Here is a 20,518-nt window from a genome sequence, read left to right as displayed (position 1 = left end):
TTCAAGGAACTCACCCCCATCACATCACACCTCTTTCGCTATCTGCTTTGCAATCCTGAATACCGCTCTCTGACCCTCTTCCGAATCCAAGCGTTCTCCGAATATTTTCCTCCATGCCTCCTGTGCCTTTGCTACCTCTTTCTTTGCAGCCTTCTTGGCTGCCTTATAACTTTCATGCTCTGCTTTTTCTGCTCCCGTACCCTTCGCCTTCTGCCACTCCTTGACTTCTTCCTCTTCTCGTCAATCCTCTTTCCAACTTCATCATCCCACCACCATGTTTCCGAGTGCCTCGGTGATCCTTCTGTCCATCCACATACCTCACCAATGGCTCCCAAAAGACTATCTTTCATTGACATCCAACCACTTTCAAGCTCAACCACATCATCCTCAACCCTACTCAGCCTCTCTTTTAATGCCTCCCTTACTGTCACCTCTTTCAACCTCCACACCTTCATTCTCGGTTGGTACTTCACCCGCCGAGCTCTCCTCGCACCTTTCACCCTTATGTCGCAGCCAACCAAGTGGTGCTGTAAAACAACCTCCTCCCCCGGGATCGCATTTGTGTCCCGGAGGTGCCCCCTATCTCGCCTACACACCATAAGGTAGTCAACGGTTGTCGTTGACCCACCTGACGTGTATGTAACAAGCTTATTATCCTCTTTCTGGGACTGAGTATTACAAATCAGCAAATCAGCTCCATCAGCAAACTCCAAAATCCTTTCACCTTCTCCATTTCTCACACCATATCCGTAACCCCCATGAACTCCCTCAAAACCGTCCATACTCCTTCCCACATGTCCATTTAGGTCTCCTCCTACCACAACAACTTCCTCATCTTTCACGTTTTCCATCAGCTTCTCTATCGCACACCAGAACTTGTCCTCTTCATCGCTCCGACCAACCTGCGGAGCATATCCCGAGATAACGTTCACTAAGAGCTTTCCAATCATCATTTTCACCATCATCAACCTATCACTCACTCTAGTCACACTCACTACACTGTCCACAAACTCCTCATAAAACAGGACACCAACACCATTCATGCCCTCCGGGCACCCTTGCCACACAAACTTGCAATTCTGTCCCTGCCTACCCTTCACCATTCTCACACCACTTCCCTTCCATCTCGTCTCTTGCACACAACATATGTCCACTCTTCTTCTGATGTATACTTCCACCACTTCTCCTAATCTCCCTGTCATTGTCCCTACATTCCATGTCCCATACCTCAGAAACCGATCTCCACGTCGGGCATCAGACGTTTCGTCGGCATAAATGGAGTGATTTCCACCCTTGCTTCGATCGGGTTCCCCACCTTGAGTTTTGACGAGAGGGAGTGGGGTCCCCCACGGGGTACTTTGGGCTGTACCCTGCCCATATGTAGTTGTAATTGTCATGGTTCTCTTTTTGAGGCAATGTTTTTATGGCCGGATGCCCTTCCTGACACCAACCCTCTTAGTCGCCTCTTACGACACGCAGGGATACGGTGTACCTATTCTAAACCAGGGTACACACCGAGAGATTCATACACCTGAATGAAGAAGTAAATGTATTTTCTTTACTATATGTAGGGCGCCCCTTTTTATGAACTTTTCTCGAGCAATATTTGGTTCCTCCAAAGAACACAAGGGTAGTGAAGCATGCACATGAGTTTGTTTTTTTTAATGTCCCTTATTTTCTATTGATTGGCATTTTCTGCAAGCTATGAAATGTCCCTTCTGTTTTATAGTTTACCACATGGCACATACCATATAAAGGGGCCTTTTATATGCCCCTGGCATTTTTTTCCACGAATTACTAATGGAGTCTAAATTTGTCTTTGGGTGGACGGACGGGCAGACAGACAGACAGAGACAGAGACACCAACATGAATTTGAGGGTTTTCTTCATAAATCTCAATAATGCGGAAAAGGATGTTGGTGAAATTTGGAACATATTACCTCGACGCACAAAGTATTTACTTCTGAAATTTGCAGCCGATTTTGTCCAGTAGAAGCTGAGAAACGAGTTTTCAGTCGCATGTTAAAGATGCATACAGAGAAACGATCCCATATAAAGGGAGGGGTGCTTTGCACTTCCATTGATAGAAATCAAACTCGTGAAAATGTTGAAAATACAAGAAATAGCTTTGGATGAGAGGTGTCGAGTTCCCACCATTTCCTGTTTATGAAAGTGAGTGGCGACCGACCACCCACCCACCCACACACACACACACACACACACACACACACACACACACACACACACACACACACACACACACACACACACACACACACACACACACACACACACACACACACACACACACACACACACACACACACACACACACACACACACACACACACGCACACACGCACACACGCACGCACACACACACCTCCTTTCAGCAATAGATGCAAAATCTCATAAAATTTATTTTGTGGCCCCACAACCAAACAAACAATACACTATTTATAATAGTACTTTCAGCTCCAACTCCACTCACTGCCACCCACCTCCCAACATAATTGATAGTAAAATCATCATCTTAAAAGTTTATTTAAAATTAACCTACACATCTATAAGCCTGAGATATGTCCTTCCCATAGGTGGTCAGAAGCACCCAATCCAAATACAGTATCTCCTTCCAACTTTTTGTTGTGTGGAGGCACAACCTAGTCTCTTTCAGGGACTTTTCCAAGTATTTTTGGCTTCGTTCGAAGCTTTGTGAGCCGTTTTACGTAACAATAATCCTGCACGCACGATAGACGTTCGCATCTCCCGGAGATCGCTGTTTCTAGGCATATCCGCACATGTGCAGCGAGCATTCTGGTGTGGATGTCATTTCAAAAGTCCCATATTGGAAAGCAGGCCAGATGTGTTCATGTATTAGCAAAGTTCCAGGCAAATCAAAGAACGTTTAAATAAATTAACAAACATACAAAATAAACAAGAAGACATCATGCGGAGCACGATACTTGCAAAATACGCCCCGCGCCCCAAAGTTTTCCATTGATACAGCAAATTGTCCATTTCATGAAGATTAGAAATTGCGATATTGATCAAAGTTCGGGTCAACAGGATGAAAAGTGACGATTTTTCAGATGAAAAACGATGATTTTAGAAGTTTGACCTTGGGTTGACCTTTGACCTTTTGACCTCAAAAATAGTTGGTTTCCCAATTCAGTGACAATGTGCAAATGCTGTTTAATTTTCAAGTCAATAGGATGTAAATTGAGGATTTTAAAAACTTGGCCTATGTTGACCTTTTGGCCTATGTTGACCTTTTGGCCAATGTTGACCTCAAAAGTACTTGGTGGTTGAATTCATTGACCAGATATGCAAATCCTCTTCAAATTTCAAGTCAATCGGATGAAAATTGAGGATTTTAGAAATTTGGCCTATGTTGACCTTTTGGCCTATGTTGACCTAAAATATAATATGTGGTTCAATTCAGTGACCAGATATGCAAGTCCTCTTCAAATTTCAAGTCAATTGGATGAAAATTGAGGATTTTAGAAATGTGGCCTATGTTGACCTTTTGGCCCATGTTTACCTCAAATATACTTGGTGGTTGAATTCAGTGACCAGATATGCAAGTCCTCTTCAAATTTCAGGTCAATCGGATGAAAATTGAGGATTTTAGAAATTTAGCAAAGTTGGTGACCTTTGGCCTATGTTGACCTTTTGACCTTTTGACCCCAAAAACAATAGGCTTCTTGCTTTTGACCAACTCTACAATTTGGTGATGTTTCGTGAAGATCGGTTGAAAATTGTGACCTGTAGGCCGGTGACAAACAGACAAACAGACAGAGAGACAGAACCACAAACACAACCGACCAATATACTTGAAAAATCTTCGATTTTGCAAGTAATAAACATGAACAGGTTCTTACTGTGAGACCTCACCTGTATAATTTCTTGAATCCAAATAAATGACAACCAGCAATGATATCAGCAACAGGATGAGAGAGAAGAGTGCACAGCCAGAGCACAAAGTCGACATCCATGCTGCACAATGAGGCACACGACCATGTTAATCACTTACGAACGAAAGTTCAGTATAAATGTTCAAATACAGGGATTTCACAACAAAATTTGATGTCAAGTTGGGGTTGCACGAGATAGGCAAAGGGTAACAACTCCTACTATATAAAGAACACAAAAAAGTAAAAACACACAATCCTATTTTTCTTCCTGCCTAAACTGAGCAAAAACCTTTGAAAATGAGCTTCCTGATGCTAGACTTGTAACGACACTGGGGGCTTTAGGTTTCAGGGCCGAAAGCGGGGCAAGATACGAAGTACCAGTCCCCAACAGGAAACTATCTTCCATGACACCCCAGACGAAGACTCTGCACACCATTATTAGCAAAGGAGCAGAATAGTCAGGTAACCAACCTATCACAGACTTTGACCTTTGACCTCTTGACCCCAAATTCTAATAATTTAATCGTTACAGCATTATACATACCCGTACTAAATTTGAATTGCATCACTTCAGCCATTCTCAAGTTATAAACCTATTACAGACTTTGACCTTTGACCCAAAAATCTAATCACTTAATCTTTACAACATTATACAGACCTGCACCAAGTTTGAATGAGATCACTTCAGCCGTTCTCAAGTTATAGACCTATTACAGACTTTGACCTTTGACCCCAAAATCTAATCACTTAATCTATATAATAATACCGTAAGGACTCGACTTTGTTATGCCTTTTACGCCGCACCCAGTGACCCGATGCCCACGGCACTAATGCATTTTCCATCTACGAACCGCGCTCTTTGTTTATCACGTACAGCCATACTCGAAAAATCTGAATTCGCCGACTTTGGGACCCAAAAGCATCCGATTATCGGCCGATACGACGCCATCTTATGACACCATCGTATTGGCGTCTGCTGGGCGAAGGCGATGCGAGCCGTCCGCTGATTGGACAGTCGAGTGGTGTGAACCAAATCGTCTTTTTATTCCCTTGAACATTTTAAATTAGGATATATAAGGAAACGTCTTTATCGTCATTTTAATAAAGTTAAATGGAGTGACATTTTGGAAACGTTTTTTGAAGTTTGAAGTTTTTTCGAATCGAAGTGAAGAAGTTTTTGAAGTTTTGATTTTGGAAACGTTAAATGGAGAAACAGTTTCACAGGAAGAGAATGCGATGCGATGAAGAAGAATCCATCTTTATTTTATTTTTTTGAACCACAAAAGATTGAAGCTCCACGAAGTCCAGAATGTGAAACTACGTGAATGTAATAAAATAAAAATATACATAAGCGACACAGTTCTATGAAACAGTTTCACAGGAAGAGAATGCGATGCGATGTGCTGAAGAAGAATCCATCTTTATTTTATTTTTTTAAACCACAAAAGATTGAAGCTCCACGAAGTCAAGAATGTGAAACTACGTGAATGTAATAAAATAAAAATATACATAAACGACAGAGTTCTATGGAATTTTAAATCGATTCATTTTCACATGAAGAAAATGAGGCGCAGATGAAGAAGATGACTGCATCACCGGAATTCACCTCAGGTTTTTGGCGTATCTTTCAAGTTGTGATTTTGTGAAAATCCTGAATATTCCTTTGGTTTTGTCGACACGTTTTGTTGAGAAGACGATCAACAAAACATTTTCCTTTTTTATTGACAGGTTACAAATGTGTTCTTGAATAGCCGAAATGTCGCGTTTTTTAATTCAAGTTGAATAGGTCTTGAGGCCTTTATTAATAATCTATATCTATCCATATAATAATACCGTAAGGACTCGACTTTGTTATCCCTTTTACGCCGCACCCAGTGACCTGATGCCCACGGCACTAATGCATTTTCCATCTATGAACCGCGCTCTTTGTTTATCACGTACAGCCATACTCGAAAAATCTGAATTCGCCGACTTTGGGACCCAAAAGCATCCGATTATCGGCCGATACGACGCCATCTTACGACACCATCGTATTGGCGTCTGCTGGGCGAAGGCGATGCGAGCCGTCCGCTGATTGGACAGTCGAGTGGTGTGATGGGTGGTGTGAACCAAATGGTCTTTTTATTCCCTTGAACATTTGAAATTAGGATATATAAGGAAACGTCTTTATCGTCATTTTAATAAAGTTAAATGGAGTGACGTTGCGATACTCGGGGTGCGTTGCATAAATCCTCGTAACTCAGAGAGGTGTAGCAGGTGGCGAGACGTAAGGAAGCTTAAAGATAACGAGCTGAAAACAGACGAACGATATCCCTTCCGTTCCACGGGTTCCACGGGTTTCACGTCTTTATCGTCATTTTAATAAAGTTAAATGGAGTGACGTTGCGATCAGTGAGTTGTACTTGTATACGAAGAGATAAAAGGATGGCATTGACTTCGAGACGGTACGTGATAGTTGGCTGCGGCTGGCTGATGCTGCGTTTTTTTTCCAAGTGCCATGGATGCTGATGGACATAATAAAGGTATCAGCTGATCTCTCATCGTAATATTACCCGATGGAAATGAACTGTTTCTTTGTTTGTCATTTCCTGTGCAATAATGTCAAATTGATGTCAGACATCCTTTTCTATTGACAGCTGCTCTCCTTTTCGATGGCATCGTCTATTGATATGCATGTTCTTCTTTCATATAATTTTACACATTCACAATCAGTATTTCAATTCTTGCAGACATTGGAAAGGAAGTTGACTCACAGGCCAACTCTCTGGCTCAATCACAGGCCGACGCACAGGCGATGTAATTGTGAGTAGCATTTTTGCACAAGTGAAAATTGATCTTTCTTCCTAACTCTTACTCGGACAAGCAAATCCCCTATGCCATCCATAATGGTACACTCTATCCATACACCACATCCTCCCTTTCGTGGATGTTCCATGGGTTTTGGCTAGTCTTTACAATATTATACATACCAGTACCAAGCTTGAATTATATCACTTCAGCCGTTCTCAAGTTATAGACCCATTACAGATTTCACCTTTGACCCCAAAATCTAATAAGTTCATCTTTACATAATTTTACATATCTGTACCAAGTTTGACTAAGATCCCTTTAGCCATTCTCAAGTTATCGCGGAAACGAAAACCTATCACGGACGGACAGACGGACGGACGGACGTACGTACGTACGTACGTACAGCTGGACGGCCAACCTGAAAACATAATGCCTCCGGCGATTTCGTCGGCGGAGGCACAAAAATAATAATTACAGAAAACATTGACATCACGCACCTGTGATCCAAGCAAAGGGATGAAAGAGATTGACTTGGAGAAAGAGCAGGTAGGCAGCCATGCTCATGGGAAGTAGAAGCAATGACCAGGCCACACTTGCGATGACACGCCATCGCAACACCTGCGAACAAAGCAATCTATCACAAGATGTCTCGGTCTCAAATGAGATATTGCAAGTGCGACATAACTTGGCAAAACAAATTCCGTGGCATCAGTGTGAAATGTATACATTATAAAGAGCCACATAAGTGGGAAGGTGTAATAAACCAAGTAAACCTTTGTCCATCTTTTGCAAGTTCCACAAAATAGGACCGAGTTAACATTTGGATGTGACACCAAGCACAACAAATTGGCAATGACTGTAGCGCTGGAGAAAACACACACACAAAACAATACATTTATATATTGAATAGGTTATACCTAGCAGGTAGAGATCAGCAGTTTCTGATCACAGCACAAACCAGACGACGTGAGCGATGACATCATAAATTTATATTCTCTAAATAATTGTTGCATACATCATGCTCAATAAATTTCAAACTGGTCAGACTAAGCGTTGTCCCTGTTGAATTATGACGTCGTAATTATGGCACCAATGACGTCATCGTTGACAACACCTATTCCCCATATGGAGTTATTTACAATGAGCCACGTTTCAATTTTTAAAATGCTGACACAGCACACACTTTACTTTACTGAAATGCATAAACAAATGTTATATTTTCGTCAAAAATCGTCGGAATTTCGCCAAATCTGTTTTGGTCATGTGTTAATATACCTCAGCGATTGACAAATCTGAAAACAGAATTTTATTTGAGGTCAAAATGACCCTGTGAGGTCGCACTGTACTTTGCCTGCTCGTCATTTGCAGTGTGATAATTCCCCATCAATGTGATAATTCCCCTAACCCTAACCCTTCAATCCCACTCCACCCTCCAGGTCTTTAAAACAGCTGTTCACCACCATCTCTTATCCTCCCCCATCCAAAACCTTGATCTTTTCTACCCCCGCTAATTTCGGTCCCCTTGTGTTTTATACCTCTCCCCCCCCGCCACCCCCCCCCCCCCTTCCCACGCCTCCTCCCCCCAAGCCCTCTCCCTCCCACACTTCTCCCTGCTCTCAAATGCTGTGGTTGTGTGCTTCCCCTTCTCTCCCCATCTTGTCTTCCGCTCCCTCTTTTTGTATATTTTGTTTGTCTGGTTGATTTGTTTGTGAAATAAATGTTAGCTCTTTCACAAGCCTCGATTCAGTATACAAAAAAATAAAAAATAAAAAAATAAAAATAAAAATAATTCTATGCCCACTCTAGAAGACTTCTTCTTCACGCAATAACAACTTCTAGCTTCCAGACCGTACATACAATCATGTTGAAATTTTGCACACGTGTTCCACTTCATTACCTCTTACTGTAATATGAAGTTTCACGTCGATCAATGAAGGGGTTCAAGAGTTGTAAAAAATTTAAATATTTTCGTTTAATTATTTATATCTGCCAAACCACGTGAACTATCACAAATTCCAAAAGGTGATTTAGTAAACTGATATGCTGAACACATCTGTGAAGTTTCCCCTCGATAAGATCACAAATGAGAGAGGAGCTTGGTTTTAAAAGTTTATGCTTAAAAACGTCATAACTCCGAAACCATGTGATGCATGACATCATTCTTGCGGACTTTTTTTGTTCGTCATGGGAATGCGATTCTGCCTGCAAAGTTTGGCCTCGATCTGTTCAGTCGTTTAGGAGAAAATTGGATTTTAGTGGTTTTCCACTCAAAACAATATGGCATCGAACCACGTGACCTACGACGTCATTATAATTTTATTTCTGCATAAATTTATACTGAGAAGATGCTCAAGAAATTTCATCCTGATCGATAAAGTTTTTTACTTGTCGAATTATGACGTCATAACGGCGGCACCTATGACGTCATCATTCACATATGTTATTCCGCATGGAGAGGTCTATGCAATGAGACCTGTCTCCATTATTTCTGTGCACCGGTTTTTGAGATTATAGAGGTGCAAAATTGTTTTGTTTTTTCCAAGATGGTGCCCTATCACGTGACCTGTGACGTCATAATATTCACGAAAATATTCTACAGGAGTCCCTCCTATGGTGAAAATTTCATGTCAATCGGACCAACGGTTGCCGAGAAAATGAATCTATCTATAATTCCACTAATCTCTGTGTGTATGTTTGTTTGTTTGTCTGTGACCGCTGTTTCTCGACAACCACGGGTCCGATATACTTGAAACTTGCCAGGTATATTGCTGGGGACCCGAGGATGTGCCTTTTCAAGGTTTCATATTAATCGGACAAGTAGTTACCGAGCTATGTCCAAAAAACGATTCAACCAATCAGAGAGCAGCGAGTTATCACGTGTGCCGAACGTGGCGAACAGACTCTGCCTCGGACGGCACATTTGAGAGCGTATTCATTTATTTCACGTTGGCAAACTATGTTGCCGCTATGTTGGCGTTAAACTATGTTTTAAAACTAATTAAAACTAATTTGCGATTCTTTCGCTTTCCTGCGCTTTGTGCACGCTATGGCGATTTCTTTACCAAACTCTGCAAGCTGTTCGCTTTGGACCAAACCATTTCATGTAAATAGAGGGGGGGGGATTGTCACCGTACTCGCAAGCCGTTCGCTTTGGACCAAACCATTTCATGTAAATAGAGGGGGGGGATTGTCACCGTACTCGCAAGCCGTTCGCTTTGGACCAAACCATTTCATGTAAATAGAGGGGGGGGATATAATTTTAGATATAGATATAGTACGGGCATGCCCTAGTTTTAAAAATGCAGACACACGTACGTCGTACGTACGACGTACAGACGGACCCGAATGCTTAACCCTGCCTTTCGCTTAGCGAGCGCAGGGTAATATATGGTTGATAATTTTATGCCTGTGGTTTTCTGCGCTTTTCCCATACCTTTTAACATGTTCATCTGAAACTTGGTACATGGCTTTATTATGATAAGTTACAGAACAATTTTGAGTTTCAGGGGGATTCATCAATTGTTCATGGAGTTTTGCCCTTTCTTGCTTGGAACAAGAAAATTCATTGGGACCAGTAGGGGACACATATTGCAAAGAAACGCTCCGTCTTGTTTTACATGAGCACATCTTTCCAAATCCACAACCACATTTTGCTTGCGAGTTTTCATTTCAGTTTGTTGACAAAAAGCATCTCATTGGTGGGAAATACTTTCACTAAAATAAATAAATAAACTTTACCACCCTCTCGACACCTCCCCTATCGACATCTCCCCACTCCGGTTAAGCTTTATTGGAATTTTGGAAGACCTATTTGATTAAACTTGGGGGCATGTGGTATATTTTCCCGCTGTGCGGAAACAATTTCAATATTAATGTGATGGACAAACAAATTTGTTTTCATTTCATTGTACGAGTCCAGACAAACTATTAAACCAAAACAATAATCCAAAACGACTTCGGAGCAGGTTTCTTTTCTCCTATATTATTGTCACATTACTAAGACTTCCGAGATCCATGATGACTCGGAAAGGTTGGGCTAATCCTCATTATCTATATAATAATAGCGTAAGGACTCGACTTTGTTATCCCTTTTACGCCGCACCCAGTGACCCGATGCCCACGGCACTAATGTATTTACGATCTACGAACCGCGCTCTTTGTTTATCACGTACAGCCATGCTCGAAAAATCTGAATTAGCCGACGTTGGGGCCCAAAAGCATCCGATTAACTGCCGATATGACGCCATCTTACGACGCCATCGTATTGGCGTCTGCTGGGCGAAGGCGAAGCAAGCCGTCCGCTGATTGGACAGGCGAAGGCGAAAGCAAGCCGTCCACTGAGTGGACAATCCAGAGCATGCATTTGTGCCGGTGTCGGCGATCGTTGTTTATATACGCATTCTTCATTCTCATCTTTCTTCCTAACTCTTACTCGGGCAAGCAAATCCCCTATGCCATCCATAATGGTACACTCTATCCATACACCACATCCTCCCTTCCGTGGATGTTCCACGGGTTTCGGCTAGTTATTATTATTATTATTATTTCTTTCCACATGCAGTGCCCTCTGTAAGTACTGGAACAGTGAAGTCAAATTTGTTATTATAACTAATTTACTATACAGGGTGTTTATAAAGTCACTATCTATTTAGTTACCCGTTATTTAATCTATGAGCTAAGCGGTTAGGGTGCCGGCTTGGGCACCCTGACCTGAGGAGGATCCTGAGTTTGAATCCCGGTCGATCGCTGAATTAACGCCAGGGGGGTTGACTGAGCCTGTCATCCTTCCGAGGTCGGCAAATTGAGTACCAGCTTGCTGGGATGAATGATCCCGGTGTGTACCCCGATTTAGAATAGGTACACTGTATCCCTGCGCATCGTAAGAGGCGACTAAGGGTTGGCGGCAGGAAGGGCATCCGGCCATAAAACATTGCCTCAAACAGGGAACCATGATTGTCATGGGGCCCGCAAGGCTAACCCCCAATCCAGAGGGGGGGGAAATGGCCTTAAAATGATCATTCATTCATTCATTCATGTTCAGTCACCCCATGTTTGGTAAGCATAAGTATTGGAACAAATGCCTGACAGGCATTTCTTGTTGCATTGATTGCTCACACATAAAAGAGCTGTGAATGTCTAGTCTTGGTTTTAGCCTTGGCTTTTGTACTGGGAGTCTGCCTTTGGAGTCAGTCTGGCATAAACCAACATTAAGACCAGAAAACTGTCTATGAAAGTAAAGCAAGCAATAAGAATAGAGCAACTCAATTATAGAAAATACAACAATTTGGAACATCTTGACAAATAAAGAAACCACTAGTTTACTTAATAGACAATGGTCAGGTCACGCAATAAAAACAACTGCAGTTGATGACAGAAAAATCATGGATGATTGGGAGATGGATGGGGTGAGGAAAAACCATAAAACCATAAAAGAAAAACCATAAAACAACCGTCAGTGACATCACCAACAACCTCCAGAGTGCAGGGATGAAAGTATCATAATCTACCGTTCACAGTAGACTGACAGCAGAATTACAAAGGCTACACTGCAAGATGCAAACATCTCATCAGCACCTAAAATAGAAAGGCCAGATCAGAATTTGCCAAGTACAAGGTGAGCCAGTAAATTCTGGAAAAAAGTTTTATAGATGGATGAGACCAAGATGAACCTTGACCAAAGCAATGGAAAGGTGAAAGTGTGGAGAAAGGAAGGAACTGTATTTGATCCAAAGCATACTTCACAACTGTGAAGCTTGCATATCATGTATCACACAAGTTGTATCATTGCACATCATGGCTTGGGCTTGTATGGCTGCCTCTGGAACTGGCTCACTCATCTTTATTGATGATATAACATAACTAATGATGGCAGCAGCAGAATGAATTCTGAAGTATGTCAGCTGTGCTTGGGATCCATGTACACAACGAAACATAGCCAAGGACATGGTGTCGGTGCAAAGAAGAGCAGCTAGATTTATGACCAACAACTACAGGCAGCCACATGGGAATGTCTGCCATGGTAAAACAACAATAGTGGAAAACTCTTGAACATCGTCGTGCAGTCTCGAAAGTCGCAATGCTGGACCCATTCAAAACAACCTGGTGTGTACCCTCATCACATTGCTTAGTCCCTAAACCCTACACAGTAGCAAGAGAGAACATTCAAGGCATCATCACACTCCACCCCCTCCTCTCCATCCCCCTCTCCCCCACTCCCTCCATCTCCAACCCCCATCCCCTCCGTCCCCAACCCCCTCCGTCTCCCACTTCCCCCTCCACCCATCCCTCTCCCCCTCCACCCATCCCTCTCCCCCTCCACCTATCCCTCTCCCCCTCCACCCATCCCTCTCCCCTTCCACCCATCCCTCTCCCCTTCCACCCATCCCTCTCCCCTTCCACCCATCCCTCTCCCCTTCCACCCATCCCTCTCCCCCTCCACCCATCCCTTTCCCCCTCCACCCATCCCTCTCCCCCTCCATCCATTCCTCTCCCCCTCCATCCATTCCTCTCCCCGTCCATCCATTCCTCTCCCCGTCCATCCATTCCTCTCCCCCTCCATCCATTCCTCTCTGCCTCCATCCATTCCTCCCCCCCTCCATCCCTCCTTCACCTCCTCCATCCATCCCTCCGTCACCCCTGACATCCATCCCTCCTTCACCCCTTCCATCCATCCCTCCCTCACTCCTCCATCCCTCCCTCACCCCCTCCATCCATCCCTCTCCCCTCCACCCATCTCCCTCTCCATCCATCCCTCTCCTCCTCCCCCACCATCCATCCCTCTCCCCTTCCATACATCCCTCTCCTCCTCCCCCTCCATCCAACCCTCTCCCCCTCCATCCATCCCTCTTCCCCTCCATCCATCCATCCCTCTTCCCCTCCATCCATCCATCCCTCTTCCCCTCCATCCATCCCTCACCCCCTCCATCCATCCATCCCTCACCCCCTCCATCTCCCACTTCTACTCCACCCATCCCTCTCCTCCTCCATCCATCCCTCTCCCCCTCCATCCATCCCTCTCCCCCTCCATCCATCCCTCTCCCCCTGCATCCATCCATATCCCCCTCCATCCATCCATCTCCCCCTCCATCCATCCATCCACCCCTCCATCCATCCATCCATCCCTCTTCCCCTCCATCCATCCCTCTCCCCCGCCATCCATCCCTCACCCCCTCCATCCATCCCTCACCCCCTCCATCTCCCAACCCCCAACCCCAATCCCCTCCATCTCCCAACCCCCTCCATCTCCCAACCCCTCCATCTCCCAACCCCTCCATCTCCCAACCCCTCCATCTCCCACTTCCTCCCTCCACCCATCCCTCTCCCCCACCACCCATCCCTCTCCCCCACCACCCATCCCTCTCCCCCACCACCCATCCCTCTCCCCCACCACCCATCCCTCTCCCCTACCACCCATCCCTCACCCCCACCACCCATCCCTCTCCCCCACCATCCATCCCTCTCCCCGCAATCCATCCCTCTCCCCCGCAATCCATCCCTCTCCCCCGCAATCCATCCCTCTCCCCCGCAATCCATCCCTCTCCCACACCACCCATCCCTCTCCCCCACCACCCATCCCTCTGCCCCACCACCCATCCCTCTCCCCCACCACCCATCCCTCTCCCCCACCACCCATCCCTCTCCCCCACCACCCATCCCTCTCCCCCGCCATCCATCCCTCTCCTCCGCCATCTATCCCTCTCCTCCGCCATCCATCCCTCTCCCCCGCCATCCATCCCTCTCCTCCGCCATCCATCCCTCTCCTCCGCCATCCATCCCTCTCCTCCGCCATCCATCCCTCTCCTCCGCCATCCATCCCTCTCCTCCGCCATCCATTCCTCTCCTCCTCCGCCATCCATCCATCTCCCAACCCTTCCGTACTACAAGCTTGACACACACGAGAACCATACAACGAACATAAACCAAGTAAATATGCACTCATCCTACACTTTTTCCCTCAATGTAAATGTAATGCCAGCCCATTTCTCTTTACGATTTAGTATGAATGAACATTAATATTCCCGTGCACTACATGCAAGTTCCGTCACCCGGTGTGAAATTCCTTTCCCTCTTTCCCCCACTCACCCGATGTAAAAACCAATGGTTTCCGTCGAACTCGAACATAGCGACTTTCAGTTCCTACAAGGACTGAGAGAACAATGAAAAATCTGCTTGCGCTGAAGTTATAAAGCTAACGAGTATCAGAGATTGTAAACACAATTAAAGCATGGCACCTTCCCGCGCGCAACCATGTTGGTGCTTCCCGGGTTAAAGGCAAGGCAAATCACAAATGCCTATTCTTGGATGAAGTTTATTTAAGACTCTCAGTTGTGTACACATATATACGTAAGTAGTAAAAATGCAGAAACATCGTTTTACAAAGCCACACCAATATTGCAAAATAATTTTTTAATACATTACACCGGATTACACCGCCCTTCTCCTACCAGCTACGCCGCCCTAATATTTATTGCAGGCGGCTGTTTGATTAATTCCGAACAGTTCATCTTCAAGTAACAACCCAGATCCACTATTTAACATTGTTGTGGATATGATTCCGAGAGGTTAATACATCTGTACCGTACCTAATATCAGATAAGAAGTGTGTGTGTGTGTGTGTGTGTGTGTGTGTGTGTGTGTGTGTGTGTGTGTGTGTGTGTGTGTGTGTGTGTGTGTGTGTGTGTGTGTGTGTGTGTGTGTGTGTGTGTGTGTCTTAGTCAGGCAGCTTAGGACCGGATTTGAGATGGATATGGACGGTCCGGACAAAAGCACCAATTTTAGAAATGCCAAATCTTTGCAGCGATGGCCAATCTATGGGGCAAAACCAAAAAAAGGAATCCTGGGAGACACTGCGCTCCGTGCAGTGATAACTATCGTCGCAAGTTGGCGTTTACAGCTTTGCCACGTGGGCCCATGTACCCATAAACAAACCGTCCTTCCTTTTTTTTCTTTTTTTTTTTGCATCACAAGCCTTCCTTTGTTCCCTCTATCCACCGGCGTTTGTTTCATTGTAATTAGTTAATCCGTTCTCCAGTTATAAAACGACAGACAGACAGACGTGGCTCCTTTTATAATATAGATTTGTCCATGATGCAGGAAGGTGACCTTCGGAAAATGACCTGGAAAAGAGCAGGGAAGCAGGAGTAGATCGTGCAGGTATAAACAATTTTTGAGTATGAGGGTACTGTTGTCGTCAGGACGAGTGGCAGTGGAGATCCAAATAAGGAGATAATTATAGTCCCAGGAACATGATTTTGGAAGTTGACCAAAAAAAACGTAATTGCCATGTTTGCACAGGTAATAGGAAGACAGCCCTTCCTTCAACTTACGCACCCCTTTGCAACTATGGCGAGTGCAATCCTGGAACAACCAGTGTTTTGTGTCCCAGTTAAACATGACTCGACTCAGCTGCTTTTCATCACAAAATATCATAAAATCGGACGACTATTAAATATGACTTCCAGAAAAATCCATGTGGTGATTTTTTTTTTTTTTTTTTTTTTTTTTTGTATACTGAATCGAGGCTCGTGAAAGAGCTGACATTTACTTCACAAACAAATCAACCAGACAAACAAAACATACAAAAAAGAGGGAGCGGAAGACAAGATGGGGAGAGAAGGGGAAGCACACAACCACAACACCTGAGAGCAGGGAGAAGTGTGGGAGGGAGAGGGCTTGGGGGCAGGAGGCGTGGGAAGGGGAGGGGGGGGGGGGAGAGGTATAAAACACAAGGGGACCGAAAAAAAATTTGTATACGGAATCGAGGCTCGTGAAAGAGCTAACATTTACTTCACAAACAAATCAACCAGACAAACAAAACAATGCAGTATGTTTGAATGCACGTTAAATCAGCCAAAATGGAAAAAAGCATCGCTCTCGGTTCTCATTACCTCTGCCACTGAAGGTGGACGGAGGTTGTATTTTCACCCTTGTCTGTTTGTCTGTCTGTCTGAGAATAAAAGATCTCAAAACGTTGTGGACAGAAAAAAACGTTGCACACTAAAGGTCATTTTTTTTGCCATACATTTCAGCCAGACTGGCCGGAAAGTCAGCTTTACATCAATTACAAGACAATTTCACAACCTAGAGCAGCTCCGGGCTGGCAAAATGGCTTGGAGGTGCGTACATAACTGCCTCTAAGATGTATAGTCTTGCTTTGAATCTTAACTCAGCTATAAACTGTTATCCCGTCACACGGTGGACGTGAAAACGTGAGTTACAAAAAAAAGTCCTTTTTTTTGAACCGGGATACCATTCAGCCAGACTGGGAAGGTGCACGACAATGAACTTCCCATACACGTGTTGGGTAAGGCTGGTTGGTAAAATATGAGTTTCAGATTTCTGATGGCTCACATGGGCCCCAACGATTTGGGCCTATTGGATAAGGTGAATCAATTCCTGAACCGTCTTGGAATGAGCGAGAATGTAACACAAACATGGTTCAGTTAGTGTTGCCACCTACTGGAGGAAATACAGTTGCACAATATATATATAAAACACAGTTTGTGTGTGTGTGTGTGTGTGTGTGTGTGTGTGTGTGTGTGTGTGTGTGTGTGTGTGTGTGTGTGTGTGTGTGTGTGTGTGTGTGTGTGTGTGTGTGTAATGTTACCGGTAGACTCCTAAACGGAGAGGCTCACGTACTTGATATTTGGCACAGACATGGCCATTGAGCCTGGGACGAACATGGCCGACCTAAAAATTTATTTCATAATATGTTTTTACCATATTTTTATCTCAGCGCGAAATATTATGACCGGAATCTGACCGGAAGCAGAGCAGCGCGCTGATTCGCTCAGAGCGATCACGTGATGTTCGTTGCCGCCATTAACTCAGTTACGCGTTCGCACGTATTTCAGAGCGAATGCGTTTTTGCCGGGTACTTCTGCATGATTAGCATTTAGCATGGTTACCTTCGCAAAAGCGGAAGGTTATGTTTTGATCGCTGTGTATTTATTTGTATGTCTGTGTGTGTGTGTGTGTGTATGTTATTCGCATAACTCAAAAAGTATTCAACCGAATTGCATGAAATTTGGTGGGATGATTGGTTATTATACGGGACACATTTGATTAGATTTTGGGAGCAATCGGGTCAAAGGTCAAGGTCAAGGTCACGAAAAGGTCAAAATCGTATTTTTACCATAGCGTGGTCAATTTTTATCCAATTGGCATGCAACTAATGCCAAAATGTTCAGAATTCAATGCCCGATCTTGTGATATACGACATGACCCAGTGAAGACATTACCCTTGTTAGCGGTTGGGGGTCAAAGGTCAGGGGGGTCACGACCTTGCAAAATGTGCGTTTTTTGTCATAACTCGGTCAATTCTTATCCGATTTGCATGAAATCAGCACCAAACTGTTCACTGTTCTGTTCCCTACACTCCCATGCCAAGTACAGAACAGTAGCTGCGGCGAAGGTATGCGCTCTACCGAGTGCCCGTTCTAGTTTAGCATGTTTCACATAGATTTGTTTTCAGCGAGCAGAAGTACCCGGCATTGTACGAATAATATATCGATAGTGCCGTGTAGGGCGGAGTGATGCCGCTGTGGGAGGGACCGAGCAAGGTCGCTGTGGGCAGGCCCGGGCGAGATCGCTGTGGGCGGGGCCGAGCGAGGCAGCTATGGGCGGGGCCGAGAGAGGTTGCTGTGGGCGGGGCCGAGCGAGGTCTGCGTTCGTGCGTTGCCGTTGCCGTTGCCTGGTATAAAAAGATGGTGCTTTATGCTCTCTGCGTCAAGATACGGACTTGATGTCCGTATCTTTACAACAGACCCCTCCCCTTCCAATGATGATGATGATAAATGTAATACCACTCAAGGAAGGCCCACGACTCAAGAGAGTGGAAAAAAACAATAAAATGAACAAAAATACGGGGAAGGAGAAGACCAGATACAGGACACCAAAATAATTTCCCTTACACATATCGTGTCCACCAACCAGCAAGACCATAGCACTTACCTCTGGATCAAACTGTATTGCAAATATTCAAACGGTTTTTACATGCTGCCGTCTCCTAGCAACCAATGAAATTTTTCAAAAATATTGTAGCTTCACTTTTCACGGAGTATGAGCGTTCTATCTATTTTCAATTCAGTGCGCCCGACTCGCTGACGTACTTGATTTGTGGCATAGACATGGCCATTGGGCCTTCACGGTGTAATTTGTGCGAGGCTTTTGTCCGAGTGAGCTTGAGTCGAGAGGGCGAATGTACGGGTTGGGAATGTACGGGTCTCCCTTCCCCCGCCCGGCAACGCCGGTACTGGAGGGCGTCACAGGATCGGTGAGTCTCCAAAATCCGCTTCGTGCTGTTGCGAAGATTCAGGACGATGTCGCGATTGTTGTGCTGCTCTCCGACCATGAGAACTGCAACGTCATTGTTGACTGGCCCTCCCCTTCCCTCCCCCTTCCCCCTCCCCCCTCCGTCCTCCCCTCCCCTCCCTTCCCCCTCCACCCTACCCCTCCCCTTTACCCCTCCCCCTCCCTTTTCCCCCTCCCCCTCCCTTTCCCCCTCCCCCTCCCTTTTCCCCCTCCCCCCTACCCCTTCCCCCCCCCCTCCCCCTCCCCTCCCCCCTCCCCATCCCACCCCTCTCCTCTCCCATCCCTCCCCCTCCCTCTTCCCCTCCTCCCTCCCCCCTCCCACCCCTTCCCCCTCCCACCCCCTCCCCCTCTCCCACCAGTCCCCCCCTCCCACCCCCTCCCCCCCCTCCCACCCCTCCCCTCCTCCCACCTCCTCCCATCCCTCACCCTCCCAATCCCCCCCTCTTCTCCCCTCTCCCCCTCCCCCTCTTCTCCCCTCCCCCCCCGTTCCCCTCCCCACCCTCCCCCCCATTCCCCTCCCCTCCCCCCCCCCGTTCCCCTCCCCTCCCCTCCCCCCCGTTCTCCTCCCCTCCCCTCCCCCCCGTTCCCCCCCCCTCCCCCGCCCGGCAATGCCGGGTACTTCTGCTAGTCCACAATACAATCAATATCTCAAGATGGTACCATCTATTAAAGTAACAGAACTCACTGCTCTCCCAGTGAATATGACCGAACACTCCTCAATGTCTCTGTAACTCAATGGTGCTCCTGGCGAAGAGGCGATGAGGCGATGAGACGAGTAAGGAGGTGTAGGCAAGGCAGGGACCGTCACGTGGTCCCAACCAACAGCAAATTAGCGGTGGAAAGAGGAATCCCAAAGACGCGATCCAAACGTGCACATTCACCGTTCAACCGGCGAACCGCACCGTATTCTTCAAACGCTGCTGTCGCGCACACACATCCCCGGCAAACCATCGGAGGGCGAGAGCAGCGGACGCGGCAAAACCTTGTTCCGCGAACGACGCGCAAGGTTCCCAAAATGGCGGACGGCTCTTACTCGAGCCGCAGCCTCTAGGCGAGGATTCTCCGGAATCTCACGCCTGTACCTGACTATGCAGGCTTTTTCAATACTCCAGCGATAACACCGATCACACGATTCTTTTCACGGACTCAAAGTTCACTTGCGACGTTCGCTCAACCACGCTCCATACGGAGCTTCAAGACACGTCTTTTTTTCCTCATGCCTTCTTCTTCTTCCTCTCTCCGTCCTTGTCTTCCGGCTTCCTGTCTCTTTTTCATGAGCGCTTTTAACCTTTTAACCACAATAACCATTTCCCTTAAACAACAACAATTATAATACATAGAACCAGAAGGGTTTCAAGTGGATGAAAACCACAACAGCGGAAGTTACGAATCCGTAACACTTAATCAAACTTACAAAAATTCACAAAACTCTATACATTTGTACAACCCCGGTCTACAGACCGTGTCCCCCGGTGGATGCCACAAGACACAACCTTACCTGC

At 45.6% G+C, this 20,518-nt stretch overlaps 1 protein-coding gene across 4 annotated transcripts in view; it reads right to left on the bottom strand.

The window, feature by feature from the left end:
- Positions 1-14,977, bottom strand: part of NDC1 (NDC1 transmembrane nucleoporin) — a 174,581-nt gene extending 159,604 nt beyond the window's left edge. For 3 of the 4 annotated variants that reach the window (XM_078784709.1, XM_078784717.1, XM_078784722.1), the window contains exons 1-3: positions 14,787-14,977; positions 7,202-7,322; positions 3,895-3,996 (exon numbers count right to left, since the gene is read on the bottom strand). In XM_078784709.1, the coding sequence (XP_078640835.1) occupies positions 3,895-3,996; positions 7,202-7,322; positions 14,787-14,825 (262 nt within the window). In that variant the 5' untranslated portion in view covers positions 14,826-14,977. The remainder of the gene's footprint in view (positions 1-3,894; positions 3,997-7,201; positions 7,323-14,786) is intronic. The other variant, XM_078784715.1, reaches the window with a different exon arrangement.
- Between the last annotated feature and the right edge of the window lie 5,541 nt (positions 14,978-20,518).

The sequence above is a fragment of the Myxine glutinosa genome, chromosome 1 (genome assembly GCF_964187855.1).
Source record: "Myxine glutinosa chromosome 1, kmMyxGlut1.1, whole genome shotgun sequence".
In the NCBI taxonomy this organism is placed as follows: domain Eukaryota; kingdom Metazoa; phylum Chordata; class Myxini; order Myxiniformes; family Myxinidae; genus Myxine; species Myxine glutinosa.
The sequence above is the reverse complement of the archived record's forward strand: the minus strand, read 5'-3'. Positions and strand labels throughout refer to the sequence as shown.